Below are 25,005 nucleotides of genomic sequence, written 5' to 3'. Positions count from 1 at the left end.
CCATGCAAAGCATCTAAAGGGGGCTGCAACTGGGCGTGAAACATCACAAGGTGATGAGAATGCTTATCCCTGTCACCTTGGACTCTTTTCCCACTCAAATCATCCCTGGCTGCTCTTCCCCACAGAGAGCTGGAAAATGACTGCCAAAGAAAGGGGTAAAGTAGCTCTCCTCCCATGCACCCTCACCAGTGCTCTGCTCAAAGTCACAGTCTCCACAGATTTTCATGGGGGCAAAGAGAGAAGTTGCTGGGTGAAAGTTACATGCAACTATATATAACAAAATGGAGTTTGGTCCAAAGACAGACATAAACTCTACAGTTCAAATGAGCATGTTGCTTTTTTTGTATGTAGATGTAATTCTTTTTTTCTCTTCTCTTTTTGTTTGTGGTTTACTGAAAATGCTTGTACTATGTTTAATCACAACTCTGTGCACAAAAATAATTGTTATTTATCCACTATTGCATCCATTTTGTAGTATTATGTAAAAGTAAGTAGCCCTTTAACTTTCCTTCTAATACAGGGAGAGGGAAGAACTCTAGGAAAGTCTAATTCTATTAAAATAAAAGGAGAAAGTGGAAAAAGCTCTAGGGATGTCCATCTAGCAAACAGAGAAGAATGTGTTGCACAGACGGGGGGAAAGAAAAGTCAGAAAATTAATTTGGACGAAGCAGAGGGTACGTCACTTTTTTAGTATATGCAGTAGTATTAGTTTCTAAACCAAACTTTTGTAAACAGTGGTATTACCGTAGTTCATTTTATAATTGAAGAAAACAGGATGTATTATAAATTTCAGCAGTGTGGTGATGTTACCGGTACTAATAAATTAATCTAACCTACTCTAGAATTACCTTTAATTGTAGGCAAAGGCTTCTGGAATGTGTGTGAAGGAATGCGCTCCCAGCAGCCAAATTGAAAACAGCAGTACCTAACTACAGAGAACATAGAAATAGTGCCACCCACTCGCCCAGTAGTATCTATGGCAACATTGCCAGCGCTCACAAATCACAGAACAGCATGGCCACATTGGCAGTGCAGGGGGGCGGAGCAAAGGGATGTGGGAACTTTCCAGGAGATGACCCCACCCCAGCCGACACTCTTGTGAGAAGGGGTCTGAATAATAAACATCCTGGGGGAAAGGATCCACTTGCTGATGGAGCAAAGCTGTATTTAAAAAACCCACCGCCCTTTTGCCAGTGCTGCAGATGGAGGAACCAGGACAGGCAACAAGGGGAGCCACAGTTGCACAGAGCTCTGAGATGGGAAAAGGTTCAGGGAGGTTTGAGTCCTGCTTCGTTGCTTCGTTGCCTTTTCAGCAACCCTCATGTCAGAGACAAAAGAGGCAGCACACAGAAGTGGCACAGCACAGAGCAGCTCTCTGGCCATTTAGCCACCACAGGCAGGCGGAAGGACACACCGTGAGGCATTTGCCTTTCCACAGCCAGCAGTCCTTAGTCCCAGCCATGCACACTAGAGGCAGGTCTAGCCCAAGCAAACAGCACAGAAGATCCCCAGTTTGGATCCTGAATGTCATCTCCCACCGGAAAAGTGTAGATTACCCCACACAGAGACACAATGAGGGAGTACATAGGCTCTGAGAATCAGAGGACCAGCCTGGTCTGATAGGCAGTACTTACAAGATAGCGCCCTAGCAATAATGGACAGGTTTTGAAAGGTAGACACATGGTTGGGGTTGCCAACTTTTTTGCCGTAGCAGGAGTCACATGCCTTTGAAAGTTCAAGGACAGGCAGCATTTTAACAGGCATCATTCACTCCATGGCTTGTTCACCCTCCTTCACTGATGCAACAGTATCCTTAGAATCATAGAGTTGGAAGAGACCACAAGGGCCATCCAGTCCAACCCCCTGCCAAGCAGGAAACTTTTTGAAATAGCTTGCAAGGATGCAGGACCCCAGCTGGAGCATAAAGCTTAGCAACCGCGCACAGAGGAACAGTATTTTTTTTTTAATTTTTAGTTTTGTACATTTTGGGAGCTGGGATAGTCTACAAATGTTTTTATAAATACAGCTAGAACCACAGTGGGAACCACACTTAGCATTAGGAATAAGAACCATCCCTACTTCTGCAACTGTTGAACCTGTGCAGGGCAAGAGCAACACAGGAACAGTAATGAGCAATGGTCAGCAGCATAGCTGCCAAGTTTTCCCTTTTCTCGCGAGGAAGCCTATTCAGCATAAGGGAAAATCCCTTTAAAAAAGGGATAACTTGGCAGCTATGGTCAGCAGCAGTAGCCACACAGTCCCTGGACCAAGATGCCCATCTCTCAGCCTCCCCCACCCCTTAGGGGAAAGACTGTAGTAACTGAGACGATATTTATCTCTTCCCATAAGGAGTTGCAGTGAAACTCGTTACAGTGGCTGCTTGTTCTGTTCTGTGTGATTTATTTGTGCTCCTGAAAATGTTTGATCGGCATTTCCACCAACAGAGCGCTCACCTGCTTGTAGAATGGCTGCCATCTCTTCCTACCCCTTCTGCACAGTGCATGCTTTACCCAGTGTGAAAGGCAGCGTTAAAGGAGGAAGGAATGGCTAGTCAATACAATTTAGTCAGTACCCAGTGGACAATACCAGAGGCGGAGGGAGGGACATTGAAGGAATTTGAAGCAATCATACTTGGAAGTATTGTCTCATTTTGAAAAGAGAAATGTTAGCAATCTGTTGTTCCCATATATATTCTGCGGTGAAACTGTGCAAAGTGTTCCTTTTTGTGCAAAATCACTTTTCTCTATAATTGCCATCACCCATGTCACTAACTGATCAAGGGCACTAAGCACTCACGACTTGAGGCCTAAAGACCTAAAGTTCCACACCACGCCGTATGAGATACAGCACATTGACAGGGGTTTATATGCTGCTGTGAGTGTTCTGTAATTGGGTTCAGATTTGTAATCTGCTGAGAATGAGATTGAACATTAAAAGAATTGCACATAATTGTTTTTTGACCGACTAATATAAAAATTGTAATGCCCAACCTGACCTAAACTAGCTTTTTTTCATCCCCAGTTGTTTTTTGAAGTGGCTGGAAAGTAATAGCCCCTTGACACTGTAATATCTCTTGTGTGAACCTGGCCTGTTAACATCATCACAGTGTGGGTGGGTGTGGGCTCTACTACACCCACTTTGCTCCTCTCCTAGCATGAATAGGCACAACAAACCAAGGTTTCCTGGGTCATACAAACCAGAACTGTAATTTGTTTCCCCTTAAATATACAAAATAATTAGCAAGCCAAGAACAAACCTTGGAGTTAGGTTTCAATCTAAGCCTATTCCTTGCTGACAAAATGTGATGGTCACATAGACATTGGGGATACACTAGCATTACATTATACCAGTGTGTCCATGATGTTATGTCAACATAACCCAGATATCAGTGTGATGTTACTGGCAAAGCAGACATTTCCAATCCTAAGGTCTCCTAGATGATGAAAACTGAGCATAGAATTCTGTCCTAAAATATAGTGACATTTCATCATCTACAACTAGGAATATTGCAGTTCCCTAAGGGCCCCTATTAGGGACCCAGGTGGCGCTGTGGGTTAAACCACAGAGTCTAGGGCTTGCTGATCAGAAGGTCGGCGGTTCGAATCCCTGCAATGGGGTGAGCTCCCGTTGCTCGGTCCCAGCTCCTGCCCACCTAGCAGTTCGAAAGCACATCAAAGTGCAAGTAGATAAATAGGGACCGCTCCGGCGGGAAGGTAAACGGCGTTTCCATGTGCTGCTCTGGTTTGCCAGAAGCGGCTTTGTCATGCTGGCCACATGACCCGGAAGCTGTCTGCGGACAAACGCCGGCTCCCTCAGCCTATAGAGCGAGATGAGCTCCGCAACCCCAGAGTTGGACACGACTGGACCTGATGGTCAGGGGCCCCTTTACCTTTACCTAAGGGCCCCTATTAGTTGCCAGGCAGGACCCTACTTATAGCCGGCTCATGCAGGCTATGAACAAAGCTGTTCATGCCCCAGTGTGCCTGGCAGGAAATCCTGTTCCTGATGGAAATGGACATAATTAGCATAGCATTTCTGCTAGGTATGTTGGCATATGTGGGCCCTGTTCCCTCCTTGGCAAGAACTATCCTCTACTGATGAGCTAGATTCCTTACCTCTCATTTCCCCTGCCCTAATTTAATTGGGGGGGGAGGGCAGAGGAAGGTGGAGAATGTGTCAGCAAAGATGGCAGCACACCCTTCATGCCTCCGCAAGTGTTTTTAGCACATGAGCTTGGTGTGCACACTGAACGTCTCTCTCTCTTTTTTGCATGCACTCACTTAAAGGATCACACCTACTCATGGTGACCCAAGGGGTGCTCATGCATACCATCTCCTACATGCAATAAAGATGCCTGGTCCTGGCTTTAAAGTGCCTGGTTATTTCTTGCAGCAGCGGCAGCAGCAGCATGCATGGTGGGGCTAAGGGTGATGCCTTATGTACATGCAACTGCTAGTCCGTGAATGCTAGTTGCATGAGGCAACAATGGGCAGATTCAGAGTTCTGCTTTGGGCATGTCTAAGTTGTTTCTGGATTCCAGAGAGTGCTGCTCATTTGTGAAACTTGCCTGGGTCCTGGACAGATGAGGCTATAACTTTCTGTCCATCTCCTTCTGCAGTTAGAATTGGTATTCACATGAAATGCCTATGTGTCACATTGTGCATTTTTTCTTCACGTTTTTTCCCCTATTTGTGTTCAGATTCAGCAGGTAGATATGTCCCCCCCCCCCCGTAATCAGTGGAAAAAAACAATCATTCTTTCTCAATGTATTTAATACAGGCAGGGTGAAATATGGAATATTACAAGTGGCAGGTATAATGTGAAAAGCTGGTACCAGAAAAAAAATATGCACCTATTAAAATCATCAGAGATTTAGGATTACTATTGTCTTTTAAAGTTACTTGTAAACTTTACAGTTTTATTTATAATGTTATAGGACTTTCATCTCAGAAAGTGGGCAAATGTATTAGATTTTGTTGTTTTTTCAGTGTTGGTAAATGGTGGGTGAATCAAATGTGTCTAGTTAAGAAAAAAATGATTGTGTGGTGTCATGAAATTTTGCAGTATTGACTAATGGATCTATTATGGGTTTCTTGCAATAGAGTTTTTTGAACTTATATCGAAAGTGCAAAGTAACAGAGCAGACGACCAGCGAGGGCTGCTGAGAAAAGAAGACTTGGTTCTGCCCGATTTTCTCCATTTGCCTTCCTGTGGGACTAAGCCTTCTTCATCTACACCCGAAGGGTCTAAAGGCTGCAGCAAGAGAATTGCACATCCTGATGTCAAGGACAAATGCGTACAGTTAAGTGGCAAAGTGGACATCATGAAAAACAGTAGTGAAAGCTCAGGAGTCAAAATGGCTCTTCCTGAAAGCAAGCAAAAACCAGCTGTGCTGGCAACTTGCAGCAGCCAGAAGACTTGCAGTGTTCCTTTTGGTGCCCCACTGTCACCGATTCCACTTTCGCAGGATGCCACCATATGGAAAAGGCAATCAAAAGAACTGCAGGCTGAAAGCATACAAACTATTGAGGATGAGAATGTAGCAGACTTGACTCTGGTGGCTGAGGGAGACATTAACAGCCCTAACAGTACGTTGTTGCCATCTCCACCCTCTTCTTCAGACAAAAACACTCTTGCAGGAGCCAAGTATCCACCTCCCGTGTCACTAGCAGATAATCAGGAAAAAACTACCAATGAGAAATCCAAACCAGGTATTTCCAGATTTTAAATGTCTTTAATAAGAAATGATTCCCCATTACATTTGTTCCGGCACTTGTTGCATCTGTTTACAACATGCAGAAAAGTGCAACTGAAGCCTGTCTTTAGGGCATGTACAGACCGTAGTTCTGATGGGTAGCACAGAGTTTGGCCTCTGTGACCCTTGTCTACATCCCACCCTGGCCCCTCCTGCCTGTCCACACTGCGGACAGCTGCAAGTTCCGGACCAGCCAGCCTGAGCTGCAGGCTCTCTTTAAGTACACAAACTCCAAATTGAGAACAGATGTGGTATCACTTGTTTGGCTGTGCACTCATAAAAAGCCTCCATGACTATTTTGCATGTTGGAAATGAATACATTTTTGTTTGGAAGAGCCTTGCAAAACATAGGTTTTTTCCATTTAAACCTCCAAGACACACTTTTCAAGCATATGCATGCATTATTTGCTGTCGCTTCCTCTTTGTGCTGTATACCATTATAATAAAGACTTGAAGAGGAAAGGGAAAGCCCAGCCTGCTTCCCACATTTCTTCTGGAAGTCATGGGCACATCCTTGCAAAGCACACGCAGACAACTTTTTTATAGATTCTCATCTCTAAAGACACATGCAAATGTAACATGTTCCTCCTGGACACTTTTGAGGTTGCACATGCCAGTGGTGGGCAAAGTGGGCAGAGCAGTTAGTGTAAATTTTACCAGGAGGCTGATTTTACACACACACACACACACCCCTCCATCCTCCATCTAGGCAGCCAAGCAGCATTATCAGAATTCAAGGACACAAAGCAGTCAGGCACGAACACTCAGGGAAGGTGCAAAGGAGGGCTGGGGAAGGGTGCGAAGGAGGGGGAGCCTGGGGGTGGCCAGAAAGAGAGGCCTGGATGGATATGTCTCCCCATCCCAGATATGTAACACCTACCTCTGGGAGAAGATCCATCCCCCCTCCCCAAAGATGCACCCCTCCGCACACTCTGAGCAGCAGGCAAATATCAGTATGGGCAGCTGGATTATCTGCTAGAAGGCACAGAAATTCAGTAATTGCCATATGCCTGGTAAGAATGTGGTGCTGGGCAGGGGAGAAAGTAATCTGCCTACACTGCTTCCTGCTCTCTCCATTGAACGTGGTCCCAAGGGCTGGATCGCCACCTCTGATGGAACTGACTGTACTTATCTTCATAATTCCAATACCAAGTAGAATCATTCCTTGTAGAATGCAAACACATTTGGTTTGACTGCTTATTTCTTGTTTCTTTCCTGTACTTATTGAGTGATCTTCACATGCCTAATTGTTACATGCTAATGAATGACAGCCAAACTCTTTTGTCCTGCTACTCTGAAAAAATCTGAAAAGGTTTATGTCTATCACAATGTTTTTATATATGCTACCATAAAAATTATTGAAATTAAACATCAAATGACCTTGTAAATTGGTTATGTCCAAATGATAATACAGTACATGAAGTGTATTTTGTGGCCTGGTTGTGTACATTTGTGTATATCTATAGTTAGAGCGTGTGTGTTTTAAAAGGGGAGTTTACAAGTTAGACTGTCTGATTTTTGAACTGGAGTTCATATGTGAATATCTTCAAATCTTCAAACTGAACTGTACTTAGTGCATGCCATACCTTCCCGTGAGCTGCAGATTTTGTTGTTTCTATCTTCTTCTGTAGCTGCCTTAATGTAGTTGTGTGGCGATACCCCGATGCCTCCCCGAGAAATAAAAACACTAGACACATTGCATAAGGTTAATGGGCATAGAAGGCCACAACTTTATTGATTACGGATGTAGAGGGGTATTGGCCTAGGCATTGGATCTAACCGACTATATCTGACTCCAGCCCGCTCTGCTGGCAGTCTGTGAAAGGTTAACCCCCGTTGGATGAGTCCTGCGATGCACATCAACTAGGAGCTCATCCTGGGGCCACCGCTAGGGGCGTGCCCTCTGGCCCTCACCTACCACGGCTTCGGACTTGGCAACGCCCCCGGACTCCTTAAGGGAGTACCTTTCCGCATTTTGGGGGAGGTGATGGCCGCAACCTCCCCCCCACACCTGTACCTTCACGAGATAATCCAATGCCTACCGCCAAAACCCAAGTTGTGACGAGTAGCTACGAGGTAGGCGAAAACCACAAGGCCTGAGCCAATTTGCCAAGTGGGAAAAACTCCTACCAGGCCCCAATAGGCGACCAACCGTAGTCCATAGCACTGTCACGAAGAAACCCTGCCTACGTGGGGGAGGTGGGTGGGAGAAACGCAGTTGTTGAATCCAGAAGAAGCAAGGCAGAGTCTCTGCCGCGCTCTTGTTCAAATAGGCGAGCCGCGCCCCCCAGAGCGACCTAATTGGCTGTGCTAGGGGTGTGCCGCGGCAGGGAGATGACCAATGGGCTGGGGAGGAATGCTAACCATTCCCCCCCCCACGTGAAGGCCTCGTGGCGCCCACAACATCTCCTCCCCCCGAGGTGGGGAAGAGACTTTGTGTGGCGATACCCCGATGCCTCCCCGAGAAATAAAAACACTAGACACATTGCATAAGGTTAATGGGCATAGAAGGCCACAACTTTATTGATTACGGATGTAGAGGGGTATTGGCCTAGGCATTGGATCTAACCGACTATATCTGACTCCAGCCCGCTCTGCTGGCAGTCTGTGAAAGGTTAACCCCCGTTGGATGAGTCCTGCGATGCACATCAACTAGGAGCTCATCCTGGGGCCACCGCTAGGGGCGTGCCCTCTGGCCCTCACCTACCACGGCTTCGGACTTGGCAACGCCCCCGGACTCCTTAAGGGAGTACCTTTCCGCATTTTGGGGGAGGTGATGGCCGCAACCTCCCCCCCACACCTGTACCTTCACGAGATAATCCAATGCCTACCGCCAATCGAGCCCAAGGGGCTCGCCGCCAATACCCCCACAACCGCAACCAATACCTAATAGCAAAAGGAATGTCAGCAAGCCAAACACCATTTCCCTCATTTGAGAGGTGAATGCCATCAACACGGTACAGGAACGCCTTGCAGTCATATGACTCCAGCCTGCTGCGCTGGCAGTCTGTGAAGGATTAACCACCGTTTTGTGAGTCCTTCAACTAGGACTCACCCTGGGGCCTCTCAGAATCCTATGGCTGGGCACAAGATAGTTTGTCCATTCAAAGCTGAAACCTTTCTGGTCACTGTGTCCATTTGAAGCTGAAACCATTCTGGCCACTGCCAGAACCAAGAATTTCCTTCATTTATCAATAGCAGCAGGGGTGTGAAAGTCGCACAAAATGCGTCTCTTCAGCAGTGAAGACCAAAGATAGTTCAAGATTTGGAAAGGCAGTCCCAGCTCGACAAAGTCTTTAAAATCTTCGGTGCAAATCAACGCCTTTACAGTAAACCAAATCATTTCCACCAGGCTGCACCTCCAAGAAAACAGGGGGATTTTGTGAGGCGGCCCTGGCGGCCTTGGCCTACACAGCTGGCAGGAGTCTGTCCCAGCACTTCCATCTCCTTGTAAAGCAGGAAACTTTGACCCGTGGAGGTAGCCCCAAATTGGGACCCAGTCTCCAATCAAGGGCGCGCGCCTGGGCATGGTACTGTGATCAACCATCCAGATATTCACCGTATTATCTCCTGAGAACAAAGCAAAAGAATGTAAGTGATTTGCCGAACTCAGTTGCTTAGTCACATTGTGCAGCGGAGGTAACCCTTGTAAGCTTGGACTTCCATTGACCCAAATCTTTTATTCTCTCCAATGAGAGGCCCATGTGTACCACTGCTGTAGCAGACCGAATTCGGAAGGAATGTGCAGTACCACACAGGGACTCTTCCCTCTCCTGTCCATTTTTGATTGACGAATGTGAAGCAATAGTTATGTATCGGATAGAATTAGGTCGGATAACCAAGTGCCCTTGACAGACTGGTCGGGGGCAGGGAGCTCGCACACCCATCCTGATGGATGATGAAGGGGCAAGGCGTGGGTGTCCTTAACTGAAGGAATCGCCTGGTGTCCTTTACCGATTCTTATTCAATTTTTTTAAGCTAAGAGAGGAATAGCGGCTGTCAGGCTAGTAAAAGACTTAACCACACGTCCAGGTAACACAGTCAGGCAAGGTATTAAAGCACCTGATCTGTGGCGGGAGGGCTGACTGTGCCTGATATCCCCAGATTTGCCCCATAGGCCATAAAATCTGAAAGCCAAAGGCTTTGAACCGAAAGTCAATGAAATCAGCCATAAGAGTGGACAGAGCCAATATGTCGCTTCTCCCACAGCCCATCGAGGCTAGGCATCGCGATGCCGTTAGTAATTCCAGAAATAAATGTGCTGGTAAGTCGAAGAGAAACTTAAGGTGAAGCTGCACAATTGCGCAGAGTGGGAGTGACATCATCTTGGACCGCTTTGCAAGGGTACCGATGACAGCTCGATTATCCATCCCAAAGGAACGTGGCGATCTCTGAAGTCCTCCATCCAGGGTGAACTGGAACTATTATGAAAGAAACTTCCAAAGGTTAAATAGCATGCAATAGTAACCAGGCAAGCCAAAAGGCCACAAAGTCCGACACCAATGATTTTGGACCTAAGTCCATCACATCCGCCCAGGCCCTCTTATAAGATGTCACTACTCCCTCAGCCCGTTGAGGTATGTCAACGCAATGCCATTAGTAACCCCGGGAAAAAATTCTGAGAAGTTGATGATAAACTTAAGGCAAAGCTGCACGAATGCACAGAGCGGAGCGACATCCTCTTGGAATTCGACGTCTGCTCTGCAAGGACACCTACGACAGCTCGACTATCAATCCAAAGACAAACACAGAGATCTCTGAAGTCCTTCCACCAGGGTGAAGAGCCACTACAATGAGAAGAAACTTGGAAAGGTTAAATTGTATGTAACCGCCAACTTCATGCACCACTGGTGTCCATGAAGGAGCCCTGACTGAATCTGATAATGTGGAAAGAATTACCAATTGTCCTGCCAGAGAGATATCCCCTTGTAAAGATCCAAGAAGTTCAGTCAGGAGTACACCCATATGAAGAGGAATGAAGTCCAGCGGTTTACCCAGCCAGAAGCGCCCCGAATGGCCGGCCTGGCTTGCGAAGCTCAAGAGTCCCCAGAGACTGAAACCACCATATGCGTGCTAGGGGAAGTGAAGAACTCTGGAAGAGGGGAGTTTTGGATCTCGAAAGATCCAACAGCATAAACCCTCATATTGTGCTAATATATGCTGGGATTCCCAACCAAAAGTGAATGAGCTCTGAACTGGAATCCTGGCCTCAAAGACCTCTAATTTTATATTTAAGTAAGGCTGTTAGTGGTACACAAACCATGCCATCCTTAGCCCAAGGCTAAGCAGCCCAGCAAAATCATTCTCAAAATAACCTACAGGGCCCAGGACAAAGCGATAGAAAGCACGGATTGTAATATATGCTTTGTTGTTGTTTTAATTATTATTATTATTAATATGTATTATTGCAATAGTAACATTAATCCAATTATATTCGATACTAACAAAAGATATTTGAGATTGTAAATATCTGCACGGTGCTTATTGTTATTATTATTAAATATTAATAATTATTATTACTGGTGTACTTATTTCTTATTTAAAGCACTGTTTCATACTGCCATCAATGAGATTTGCAATGGGCAGAATGTACGCAGGCAATTAACGGGGAGGGAGTGGGTTAATCAGCAACCAAGCATAGAAACAGCCTGACGTGTCCCTGTGGTTCTAATCGAATAAATAAGATTGCAAACCAATATTGCTCTTGCAAACAAAAAACAAAAAAAAAAACAGTCACCAAACAATATGCCCCCGAGTATTGATAATATCTATGCTGATGACCAGCCAATGCCCCAATATTGTCTGCATCGCCTAGCAAGCAGGACCCCACAGGAAGCGGGGTTTATTCTCAATAATGTGACTCAATATTATGCACACTGACTGGATTGACAATACTTATTTATTTATTTATTTTAATTAAGAATGCTGAAGTTTGTTTGGCGTGGGCTTGGACACACCTGGACTAGACACCATTTAAAGCAGTCTACTGTGCATCCCGGACTCTCGCAGGGGACAAATCTGAATTCAATAACCAAAATTTTTAAGGATGTGGAATCTTTTAAAGGTGTGGGAAAAGTAGGAATATGGTAGGGTGCCCCTAATTCCATCAGAAAATTGTTGAAGGTTATGGCGTTATGCAACCCCCAAGCTACATCTGCTTCATAGAATCTGAGTTTTTGTTGTTGTTGTTTTTTTGTTTTTTTGTTTTTTTCCTCCCCTGGTGGTCATCTAGTCCAGCCCCCCGTATTGCAAGAGTACGCAGCTTCCAATATGGGAATTGAACCTGCAAACTTGGCGTTAACAACACTACTATCCTACCAACCTAGAAACAGTACCTCAGAGTTTGACTTGACCTTAGAGTTCGAGGGACCCTAGAGGTCATCCAGCCCATCCCCCTGTAATGCAAGAACATGCAGCCTTCCCCATATGGGGATGGAACCTGCGCCCCTGGTTTTGTTTTGTGTTTTGTGTGTGTGTGTGTGTGTGTGTGTGTGTGTGTTTTGTTTCTTTCTCTCTCTTTTTTTCCCCTTTTTTATATATATATATATCACTACTATCCTGCCAACCCAGAAACAATAACTCCACCTCAGGATGAGAACCAGAATCATACTCTATCGGCAAGGCGACAGCAGGAGCCCCCATTAGCTAAAGTGGTGCCAAAGAACTGATTGGCGGCCCCTGGGGATGCCCTTTTTATTTATTATATTATATTATTACTTTCCAAAAAGGACACTATAAATCAAACCACCCTAAAGTACATTTATACTGGGACAGTGAGTTGAATAGACTGTAGCCTTGGAAGGGGTCTGTAGGTCATCCAGTCCAACCCCCTGCAATGCATGAATATGCAGCTGTCCCACATGGGGATCAGTGTGCAACCTTGCCGTTTTAAGGCACCGTGCTCCAATCAACAGGGCTATTTCAAAGGGAATCTAGTACAGTATAGTGTACACTGGCCAGAAGCAGGCTTCTTCTTCTTCTTTTAGTGTGATGCCCACAGAGATGTAGGAAATAGAAGCAAGCAAACCGCAGCATAAAAGGAAAAGCCACTACCAGTTAAATTAACTCAAAATGTAAAAAGATCCTAAGCAGTCGTAATACTGGGATTTCCTTATGATGAAATTTACCCTAAAAGAAGTAAGGATACTGGGCTAAATGTGTGGTAGCATGACGAGAGGTACTGATTTTTTTATTATTATTAATTTATTAACTTATTTATTATTACTGGGCTAAATGTGTGGTAACATGAAGAGAGGTCCTGATTTATTATCATTCATTATTATTTAATTATTATTTAATTGTATTTTTATTCTGAAAGAGAATTTTGTATGCAGATGTAATAATAGCTAGCAGATGCCAAATTCAAATAATCAATCCACAGCTTAAAGAGGCTAAGGCAGCAAGTACTGTTTCTTAAACAATTGAGAATACAATACTGAAATAAAACGGGGGGGGGGGGAGAGGACTTGCAACAGGAAGCATGTAACAAAATGTTAAAAGAACAGGTAAGCGTTTTATAGTAGCAAGCAACGTCTCACTTAAAGCAGGGCCAGATAATTCAGAGCAGCTATACTGTGTAACAAAACTGCTATGGGCCTGATAAAACTTCCCCGCAGCTAAACTATGTAACAACTGCTGCTATTGGCAAAGTAAACTGCAGAGCAGCAAATATATAAAAAGGCCAGGCGATCTGGTCAGCTAGGCGATCAGGAAACAATGTAAGCAGGCTGACTGGAAACTGCTGGGCAATTAAGCAGTACTTAAGCAGTAATTACTGGATCCGACCCAAGACTGCACGGCGATCAGGGGAACAAAGAAACTGGGATTAAGGTGATTTTGCTGATAGGTAGAAACTGCCAAGCCCTTAAGCAGCAGTTCAGCCGACTCTCTCATTTTTTTATTTTATTTTCTACGCGACTTATTGGGAACCTTTGCGAAGCAAAAAACAACAAAGGGGACCCAGCAATCCTTCCCTGTCCCAGGGAATAGTCCGACACTGAGGGCAAAATTGGGAAAAAGGCTGGTAATATGCAAACATAACTATAGCAACTGCAGTAATTAAGGCCAATGGCTCAGTGAATGGAAGCAATCAAGGGGCAATTTACCCCGCAATATCTATATCAGCAGCTCACAGTTAAGGGTTTTAAAAGCAGACTCACTGTAGTTTGCGACCAGAAAAGGCAAGGAATTTTAACTTTTTGTAAACTTTGTGGCCACGTGTTCTATTAAAATGGCGATGCACACGTGCTTCATGGTCGTCTTGGCAACCCTCAGCAACTCGGCAAAGGGAAAAACATTCAGCAGTTCCCTCTAAGCCTTAAACACTGCAAATGTTAGCAAGCACAGGGAAAATAGCAACAGCGATTAGAACTAGCTATAAAAGGGGGTCTAGGAGCAGCGAAAGGGGGGGTGGGGTGGACGATTTAACCACGATAGCAACAAAGTAACCCTCGGCAACACTCCCAAAGCTACTGAAGCACGAAGCTGCTAATTAAACAAAAGGCAACTAAATAGGTTGTGCTGCTCTGGCTTCTTTTGCAAAATTAAAGCAGAGGTGAATTATGCACGTGTTGCATAATTCAAAACAAACACAAACACGCACACATTAGTCAAGGGGATGTAGAGGGGTTCGCTTTTTGTCTTTGTTTCTTTTTTTTTTTTTTTTTTTTTAAAGGTAGCTCGCAAGGAGGGGTTTTCCCAGCGGCAGAGAGAAATACAAAGGGCTAAATGAAAACACAAGGCAGAGATGCAAATTTCCAGGCTGTCCCCCCCACACACACACCCCGCAAGCATACGATACCCTACAGCAGCTGCTCCTTGCTCTCACAAGATCCGTCAGGATGCCGAAGGAAAAAGGCATCAGCGACGATCCAGATCCGATGAGGGGAAACGCAGTTGTTGAATCCAGAAGAAGCAAGGCAGAGTCTCTGCCGCGCTCTTGTTCAAATAGGCGAGCCGCGCCCCCCAGAGCGACCTAATTGGCTGTGCTAGGGGTGTGCCGCGGCAGGGAGATGACCAATGGGCTGGGGAGGAATGCTAACCATTCCCCCCCCCACGTGAAGGCCTCGTGGCGCCCACAACATCTCCTCCCCCCGAGGTGGGGAAGAGACTTTTCTGCATATATTTTGTATCTGAGTTCCCACCACTACGAAGAGGAATAAACTCTGTTCTTCGTAAATTCTTTTTCTTCCCTTATTCAAAAGTATTTAATGTGCAGAAGCAGATCTAAATGCAATTGGGAGACGTACAGAAAACCAATGGGGAACTATCCTCCTCAAAGCAGCTTTTCAATTTATTTGCATGGAGGCAATGTCCTATGCAATCTGCACTCTCACAGATACCTTGGCCAGGGCCCATGCATATTGCATTCTACAGCAAGTCATGAAAACCTCATTATCCCTTTAGCGCTTGCAAATTTCTTTGCCCTTTTATCTCTTCTTTGAGCCCCCTTTAAGTCTCTTGTACCATTGACTCGTATTAAACTCTTTTATAAAACATGCAAGATTCTACACTTGCAAAATGTCGAAAGAATTTGTTCTGTTATACTGTATTTGCATTTATGAAATGGTGTTGCCCATTTTCTCCCAACATCCCTATTTATTTATTTGCTTATTTAAGCCTTTATTTATTTTGCCTTTCACATACAGCAAGGTGGTGTACAAAACATCTATACTTTAAAGCACAAATTAAATAATAATTTGTGGTTCAGGGCAAATTAAAACATAATGTTACGATGCCAGCAAAAGCCTTGAGCATAAGCATATTTTCAAGAGGTGCTAAAACACTTAGTTAAAGGGGGAGTTGGTGCTGCCACAGAGAAGGGCCTCCTAGAATCATGGAGTTGGAAGGGACTCCAAGGGTCATCTAGTCCAACCCCCTGCAGTGCAGGGATCTCAACTAGATCATGCATCCAACCCATACCTGCCAAGTTGCTGTCAGAGAAATAAGGGACCAGGCCGGAAATAGCAGACCGGAAATAGCACTGCCGCCATTTTGGAACTGGGCGGAGCATGCTCAGAAGTGACTTTTGATGCTGCTTTGCCCAGTTCCAAAATGGCCGCCACACCAGAAGTCGCACTGCAGCCATTTTGGAACTGGGCAGAGCAGCATCAAAAGTCACTTCTGAGCATGCTCTGCCCAGTTCCAGAATGGCCGCCAGGCCAGAATAAACCGGGGGGGGGGGAACAAAAAAAAATCCATTTTTTCAGCTAGGAACAGCTGGAAAAACGGGGATTTCCCGGGGGAAATGGGAGACTTGGCAGCTATGATCCAACCTCTGCTTTAAAAAACCCCAAGAAAGATGCTCCCACTGTCTAACGGCTCTGTTACTCTTTTTGGTTACTCCCAAATGTACTTCTCCAAAGTGAAGCACAACCAAGAAAATCTCCCCAATTGTTCTCAATGAAGGATTGGGGTGGTATGAGAGAAAGCACTTATCAAAGCTCCTTACAAACAGGCAGACTGCCTTGGCATACACATTACTTTGCTTTATAACAGGGGCAGGGGAGCCTGTGGCACTCCAGGTATTGGACTCCAGCTCAAATTGTCCAGAAGCTGCTCTTGAAACGATTTCTACTGTGGGCACTTTCACACTAGTACCTCTGATATCTCTATTCCGACATAGATGACTTGCAGCAGCTGTTGCTTTATCATGTGTCAGTAGTTCCCATTCCTGAAGTATAATGCCACACTGCTTCATTGTTGCTCTCAGATTGCCCTTTTATTTCTTTGTTCTGGGCGCCTTATTTTTTACCAAGCCTCTATAAAAGAGATGCTTGTGGAGGTGGTCGTGAAACATTTGGATAGTATGACCTGACTATCAACAGAGGCTTCATAACTCTGCCATCTGCACTTGACAGCTTGGCTGTTCTATATTCAGTTTCAACTTTGGATTCACAAGGCAAAAGTGTGAATTTGTTCACCACCTGGTAGAAGTAGCTTCAAATAATTTCTGCTGGAGCACATATATCTATCCGGAAGGTGGCTGAGATAAAATTGGGGCAGAATTATATAATGCCACCACCTTGGCTGGTTCTACCAAAGTGAAAGAATTGAGGACATTGGTTTATATGAAAATAAGCACCTTGTTAAGAGATCCTAAATTTCAATCTATTATAAATGACCCAGGTGGCGCTGTGTTAAGGTTCAGGAGGGGGGCGACTAGTAGGATTTGCCTTTCCATGGTTTTCTGCTTTGTTTTATTCAAGCTCACTACAGTATCTGCTCTGTTTTGAAATGTTTCTTTAAATGCATCTAATGTTTTTATATGTTTGTAATTGTTTTGTATACGGGACCCAGGTGGCGCTGTGGGTTAAACCACTGAGCCTAGGGCTTGCTGATCAGAAGGTCGGCGGTTCGAATCCCTGTGACGGTGTGAGCTCCCGTTGCTCGGTCCCAGCTCCTGCCAACCTAGCAGTTCGAAAGCACGTCAAAGTGCAAGTAGATAAATAGGTACTGCTACAGCGGGAAGGTAAACGGCGTTTCCATGTGCTGCTCTGATTTGCCAGAAGCGGCTTTGTCATGCTGACCACATGACCTGGAAGCTGTACACCGGCTACCTCGGCCAATAATGCGAGATGAGCGCGCAACCCCAGAGTCGGTCACGACTGGACCTAATGGTCAGGGGTCCCTTTACCTTTATTATAAATGAGGAAGTTCAAAGGCCCCCTCTGTGCAGAGGGGTGGGGGGCTGAGAGATTTCTCCAATCCCTATAAAAAAGGTAAAGGACCCCTGACAGTTAAGTCCAGTCGCAAACGACTTTGGGGTTGTGGTGCTCATCTCACTTTACAGGCTGAGGGAGCTGGCGTTTGTCTGCTCTGCAGCGCACGGAAATGCCGTTTCCCTTCCCGCCAGAGCGTTACCTATTTATCTACTTGCACTTTGGGGCGTGCTTTCGAACTGCTAGGTTGGCAGGAGCAGGGACCGAGCAACTGGAGCTCACCCTGTCGCGGGGATTCGAACCGCCGACCTTCTGATCAGCAAGCCCAAGAGGCTCAGTAGTTTAGACCACAGCGCCACAGATCTGGGGAATTAGAGGAAAGAGGTTGCCAGAGCAACAAAATTCAGACTGAGAAGTCTGCAGGGTGAAGAGTCAGATGGTACAGGACAGATACCCACCTGACATCCAGATCTGCATTTGTTCGGACAGATACTCAGAGCAGATACTGTAGTGAGCTTGAATAAAACAAAGCAGAAAACCATGGAAAGGCAAATCCTACTAGTCGCCCCCCTCCTGAACCTTAACCAATGCACCTTCATCTTCTTTGCAGACTCCAGTGGGCTGATACTGCCAAGAAACATGCAAATTCTTCTGCCCCTTTTCCTTCCCGAGAATAGTCCCTCAAAGCAAGCTAGGAGGGAAGAGAGTGAGAGATTGAAAAAGTTCAGGATTAGAAGAGTTAGGCTTGATTCACTTTTTTTGGAGGGGGGGGGATTGCGTTCTACCGATATCCTTTCTTGCTTTCTCATGATGTTCATCCCCACTTGTGTTGATACTGCTAGTTCTGGCCCTTTATTCCAGGCTTTCTCAGGGCAGATTCGTGCCAAGCTTTTTCAGTTCCTGTGTTTTCCTACTGCCTATCCTCTCATGAACACCAGCTGCACAGTCTTGATATCGGCGAATGTGGCGTCCTTCCTTGAAAACCTATTTGGCACTCTTTTCTAAACCTTCCTCCTCCGCCTCATCCTTGGCCTTGCAGTGAATCTGTGGGAAGAAAGTTTTAGCCTCCATTTTTATTGACTATGTGGTCATATGAATCCTTCTTTTTAGATGCTGCTTCTCAATGTGCACCTGCACATCTGCACAGCTCTAAGTATGTTTTTCGATAAATAATGTTTCTGTGTATTCATTGAACAGCTACAGGGTACAGGCTGAGATTCTCCTGCCTGGGATGACAAAGGAAAATAATAATGAAGCATAAACATGCAGGGAGAGAAGCAGGAAGAGGGGTAACTGGCAATGGAACACACAATGGGAGGTGGAGAATCATCAATGGCAGGGGGATACTCTATTTGTTTATTTTATTTCTATCTCTGCACCTCCTTTGCTCCCCAAAGAGCTCTGGGTGACAAACAGAAAAAGGGTAAAAGAATACATGTTAAAAAAAATGGAAAAGTATTTAAAATATATACAAAACAATTAAGGTAAAGGTAAAGGGACCCCTGACCATTAGGTCCAGTCGTGACCGACTCTGGGGTTGTGCGCTTATCTCGCATTATTGGCCGAGGGAGCCGGCGTATAGCTTCCAGGTCATGTGGCCAGCATGACAAAGCCGCTTCTGGCAAATCAGAGCAGCACATGGAAACGCCGTTTACCTTCCTGCTGTAGCGGTTCCTATTTATCTACTTGCATTTTGACGTGCTTTCGAACTGCTAGTTTGGCAGGAGCTGGGACCGAGCAACGGGAGCTCACACCGTCACAGGGATTCGAACCGCCGACCTTCTGATCAGCAAGCCCTAGGCTCAGTGGTTTAACCCACAGCGCCACCTGGGTCCCGTATACAAAACAATTACAAACATATAAAAACATTAGATGCATTTAAAGAAACATTTCAAAACAGTCACATACTCTCACGGCCTAATCATTCCAAGGTTGCCGGGTTCTGTATCTTTCAGCCATCAGACACCTGGCCTGGGTGAACAGGGACTTTTAAAAATGCCTCTTGAATATTGATAATGAGAAAGATAGAAACAACTCCCCAGGAAGGGCAATTCCACAAATGGGAGCCACCACTGAAAATATCCTGTCACAAGTTACCACCTGCCGGGCAGCACCCAGCAATTGCAGCAGCGACGGGGGATTTCCAAAGTTCAGCACATCAGTGAGTTATTTTCTGATTGAAATCAACCTGTGTAATGTGTCTGAGGAAAAGGCAATGAGGCTGAAATGGCCTCAGGGTCTCACTGCCACATAAGCATGCCTTGCACTTCATCAACAGAAATAGGAAGTCTTCACACAGGGGGGCTTAGCTGGGAATGACTATTCCAGCAATGGCAGATGCCCACCGCATCAGGTAGAGCTTCTAGGAGAGGAGGTCACGGGTGTGTGGCGAAGTTACGGTATTCTGGTTTCCTCCCGATCCTCCTCTCTTGCAAAGATACTGTGGAATTGCAGTTTTACAAATACCTAGCACCCAACTGAACTGATAAAGTATTTTACCTTGGTTCTGAAGGAGTCTCTTTTACAGTTACAGTTGCTTCTCTGATGGGAAAAACATTATGCCACCTCCTCCACCTGTTCTTGTTTTCTCCCTGTCCTCCTTTGCAAAAAATCAGTGGGCACTTTAATTCTTCAGTTGTGCAAACACTTAACATCTTAACTAAATAAATAAGCTGCAATAAGGTTACCTGTGTGACCTCAAATACCCCTTAGAGCCACCCAGATCCTCTCCCCCTGGTCCTCCCTTTATCCTCTTCACTTGCAAAGAACCCAAGCACCTGTGAATCCTGCAGCATCTAATAAAACAAGAAAATTATACTGTGGTTCAGAAGAGGTTGATGTAGATTGTTATATTTAGTTGCTGGGAGAAGATTACCTGTGTCACCTCCACCTCCTCTTGCAGCCACCCCAGTCCTCTGCTCCTGCTTCTTATTTCTCTCTTCGTCATCTTCTCCTGCAAAGACCAGGATGCTATGTGATTAAATAGGGTATTACCTTGGTTCGGAAGAGAACTGTGCAGTCAGCTCAGGGCTGTTGAAGCAGCAATGCATGGGGTCCAAGCTGTGGAAGTTGGGAGTTGCGTTCCATCTTTGCATCTGTAAATGCACGGGTGAGTCCTCCAAATACCAAGAATATCAGACCTACACAGTCCTCTCAAGCCACATGACAGGCTTGAGAGGTGGTTTCTAAGAAGCTTCTCCCCACCAGCGTCTCAGGGTCTTCTTTTCATATCTTCTTGTGCAGAAAGTTCATCCAATTATCTTTCAGATTGGCAAAAAGTTTAATGATCCTACTGTTGAAGTCTGGAATCCCTGGATCATCCATTTCTCAATGGACATGCATAAAGGAGGGAGGTCTAGCAGAGCAGGTCGGTAAAGAGCCCCTATAGGAAAGCTTCATTTGCGAGTGTTGTACCTGCAGAGGACTGGAAAGTTCAGTGGCTTTCATGCCTGTTCAGGCTGAAGAATTGACATTTTGATTTTCTGTTTATAGAAAATAATTAATTGTGGTTGCAATCCTGTGCACACTTAAGTGGGAGTAAGTCTTGTTAAACTCAATGCAGCTTACTTCTAAGTAGATTATTATTATTATTATTATTATTATTATTATTATTATTATTATTATTATTATTTCTATACCACCCTCCATCTGAGAATTATAAATTACCTGGAAGTATTTGCCCCCACTTCTGACTGGATAAATTTCAGCTTATACAAAAGGTCTTCAGTCAAGTGACACACAACCTTTAGCTAGGGAAGGCAGAGAAATTCAATAGGCTTGGAATTTAAAAGCAATCCTACCCAATCAGCATTTTCCAGAAGAATACACAAGCCCAAACCCAGCCACCCTGCGAAATTGGCACTTCTCTGAATTTTGCAGTGCATTTCTCCAGCCAAGTAATGTGCACGAATATTAAGAAACCAGGGTAAAGTTTGCATTTATTAGTGAAAATGGCATACAAAAATGCATTATGTAAGGAAAAATAGCTTTGAGGGAAATGTGTATGTAGGCAAAACTGAATATATGAAGCCAAATCTTCACTAAAACCCTGCTAGGTTTTAATGATGACTTCTTGTTTTTTTTACAAAAACAAACAAATCACAAACTGATATGGCAATGTAGAGTGGGAAAATGAGAAAGAAACTGAAAGTGACCTATTTCTTTAGCTCTTCATTAGAAAAGCAAATAAGCTTGGAAAGAAGGGTTACCATTTAACCTGCTCATGTAAACTATGAACCCCATCAAAAAAAGAGGAAATCTAACCTCTGCTTGGTTATTTTCCTCATTCTCCAATTTATGCTAATCTGTCATAAACAAATTTGAAGGCTTCATCATCACGTCACTCATTTGCCGGAGCAAAGAGAATCCAATAATTTCTCTGGTGTACCAGCAGATGATAGCATCGGTCCTGCTCAGAAACATCCTAGAAGCGTGCTCTTCCTCTGCTACACCACTGGATGACTTGGAAGAGACAAAATAATCAGCCATCAGCCTAGTAAAGGATGAGGGAATATAAGCCTTGTGATTGATTGATTGATTGATTGATTGATTGTCTGTCTCACAATTGAAGACTAATTGACTTAGGGGTGTATGATGGGCCTACCTGGATGTGTGGGCCATGGGGAGCCAGGAACAGAACTAGAGGTTGCTCTGTGGCTCTGAACTAAGGTTGTCTGAAGAAGGGCATGAAGAAAGGAAGAACTGCCTCCCACCCCATGACTGGTGGGTGGGGCTTTAAATATTTAAATATTGTAATGTTTAAATAGGAGTAGCTTGCTGCAGTTCTTTTGCTAACCAATAAATTTGTGGTTACAGGTAGGTAGCCGTGTTGGTCTGGATCGAAGTAAAATAAAAAAATTCCTTCAGTAGCACCTTAAAGACCAACTAAGTTTTTATTTTGGTATGAGCTTTCGTGTGCATGCACACTTCTTCAGATACAGTGAAATGGAAGTTTCCAGGCACTTATGTAGAGAAGGGGTGGGGAGGGGTGGGGATGGGGAGGGGGGATCACTCAGAAGGGTGGTGGAAATGGGTGATTGACTGACTGATAGCTGTTGATGACCGCAAACGACTGCAAATGGTTTTGCATGAAAAAGCAAGGGTTGAGATGGCTGAAGATCGCTTATCATGTATAATGAGATAAGAACCCGATATCTCTGTTCAAACCAGGTCCCTCCATGGTTTTGAGCTTGGTGATAAGTTGCAATTCAGCAACTTCTCTTTCCAGTCTATTTCTGAAATTCTTTTGTAGTAAGACAGCTACTTTGAGATCTTGTATAGAATGTCCTGGGAGCTACCCCTACACATCCAAGAACAGATCCTCACAAACACACCAGCGGAACCTCGGCCAGGAACTTTCTATCTTCTACCCAAAATACACAAACCAGGAAACCCAGGACGCCCCATCATCTCAGGTATTGGCACCATTACAGTGGGTGTTTCCGGCTATATGGACTCTGTTCTGAAACCATATGCTATCAGTGCTCCCAGCTACGTACGTGACACCACAGATTTTCTGAGGAAAATACAATATTTAAACAATCTTCCTAACAATACTATACTAGCCACTATGGATGTGGAATCTCTATATACCAACATCCCACACAATGATGGTTTACAAGCCATAAGGAACACCATTTCAGATAAAACCACAGCGGACTTTGCTACCAAACTCTGCCACTTTGTCCTTACCCACAACCACTTCAAATTTGGTGATGACCAGTTCCTCCAGATCAGCGGCACAGCCATGGGCACCCGCATGGCCCCACAGTATGCCAACATCTTCATGGCAGATTTAGAACAACGTTTCCTTAACTCCTACCCACTCAAACCTCTCCTGTACCTGCGATACATTGACGATATTTTTATTATCTGGACACATGGACAACAGACCCTGGAAACCTTCCACCAGACATTCAATGACTTTCACCCCACCATCAACCTAACAATGAACCAATCTATGCAAGAAATACATTTTTTGGACACTACTATAAAAATACAGGATGGACGTATAGACACCACCTTATACAGAAAACCAACTGACCGACAAACATATCTACATGCTTCTAGCTACCATCCCAAACATACCAAACAATCCATCGTATACAGCCAGGCCTTACGTTACAACCGCATCTGTTCCAACTCTACAGACAGAGAATCTCACCTAAGAGATCTACAGCAAACCTTTTTAGAACTAAAATATCCACCTGATGAAGTTAAACAACAGATCAACAGAGCCAGACAGATACCTAGAGAGAACCTGCTGCAAGACAGACCCAAAAAAGAAAATAACAGAACACCACTAGTCATCACATACAGCTCCCAAGCTAAAACAGTACAACGCATCATCAGAGATCTACAGCCTCTCCTGGACAATGACCGCTCCCTTTCTCAAGCTCTGGGAGGAAGACCTTTCATTGCCTACAGACAGCCACCCAATCTTAAACAACTCCTCACCCACAATAATACAACCACCAGACTTAACATGGACACTGGTACCAGAGCCTGCAATAAACCCAGATGCCAACTTTGCTGCCACATACACCCAGACAACACCATTACTGGCCCCAACAACATCCAACATACTATCTCAGGACTATTTAATTGCTCATCCTCTAACATTGTGTATGCCATCAAATGCCAACAGTGCCCTTCAGCTCTCTATATTGGACAAACAGGCCAAACCCTACGCCAAAGGATAAATGGACATAAATCTGACATCAGGAACCAGAAGACAGAAAAACCAGTAGGAGAACACTTCAATCTCCCAGGACATTCTATACAAGATCTCAAAGTAGCTGTCTTACTACAAAAGAATTTCAGAAATAGACTGGAAAGAGAAGTTGCTGAATTGCAACTTATCACCAAGCTCAAAACCATGGAGGGACCTGGTTTGAACAGAGATATCGGGTTCTTATCTCATTATACATGATAAGCGATCTTCAGCCATCTCAACCCTTGCTTTTTCATGCAAAACCATTTGCAGTCGTTTGCGGTCATCAACAGCTATCAGTCAGTCAATCACCCATTTCCACCACCCTTCTGAGTGATCCCCCCTCCCCATCCCCACCCCTCCCCACCCCTTCTCTACATAAGTGCCTGGAAACTTCCATTTCACTGTATCTGAAGAAGTGTGCATGCACACGAAAGCTCATACCAAAATAAAAACTTAGTTGGTCTTTAAGGTGCTACTGAAGGAATTTTTTTATTTTATAATAAATTTGTGTCCCGGTATTCATCCAGCATCTCATCTTTTCCTGTTTTTGTTTGTTTGTTTTTGTTTGTTTGTTTTTTTGGTGTGCAATAAACTTTCAAAATACAACTTCCCTTTTCCATGCTAGGTCAAAACTAGCTCTGAGATCTGTCAGTCATAGCCCCGTCTCTTCTTTTTAACAAATTTGGATTTTACACATTGTAAACAAATGGAAATACAATAACCATTATCCATTGCTTCCAGACATATACTTACACATTCAGCAATCAAACATATTACTTAACCTAACCCCTCCACTGAGAATTATTATTATTATTATTATTATTATTATTATTATTATTATTATTATTATTATTTCTATACCACCCTCCATCTGA

General features: G+C 44.5%; 1 protein-coding gene across 6 annotated transcripts in view; it reads left to right on the top strand.

The window, feature by feature from the left end:
* The window catches only part of RGS12 (regulator of G protein signaling 12), a 96,474-nt gene extending 84,998 nt beyond the window's left edge, over positions 1-11,476 (top strand). For 2 of the 6 annotated variants that reach the window (XM_060279052.1, XM_060279053.1), the window contains 2 exons: positions 521-674; positions 5,103-11,476. In XM_060279052.1, coding sequence (XP_060135035.1) covers positions 521-674; positions 5,103-5,728 — 780 coding nt within the window. In that variant the 3' untranslated portion in view covers positions 5,729-11,476. The other 4 variants (XM_060279047.1, XM_060279048.1, XM_060279051.1 and 1 more) reach the window with 4 other exon arrangements.
* Positions 11,477-25,005: the final 13,529 nt, after the last annotated feature.

This window comes from Zootoca vivipara, chromosome 9 (genome assembly GCF_963506605.1).
Source record: "Zootoca vivipara chromosome 9, rZooViv1.1, whole genome shotgun sequence".
Classification (NCBI taxonomy): Eukaryota; Metazoa; Chordata; class Lepidosauria; order Squamata; family Lacertidae; genus Zootoca; species Zootoca vivipara.
Note: the sequence above shows the minus strand (reverse complement) of the source record. Positions and strands in the feature narration are given on the sequence as shown.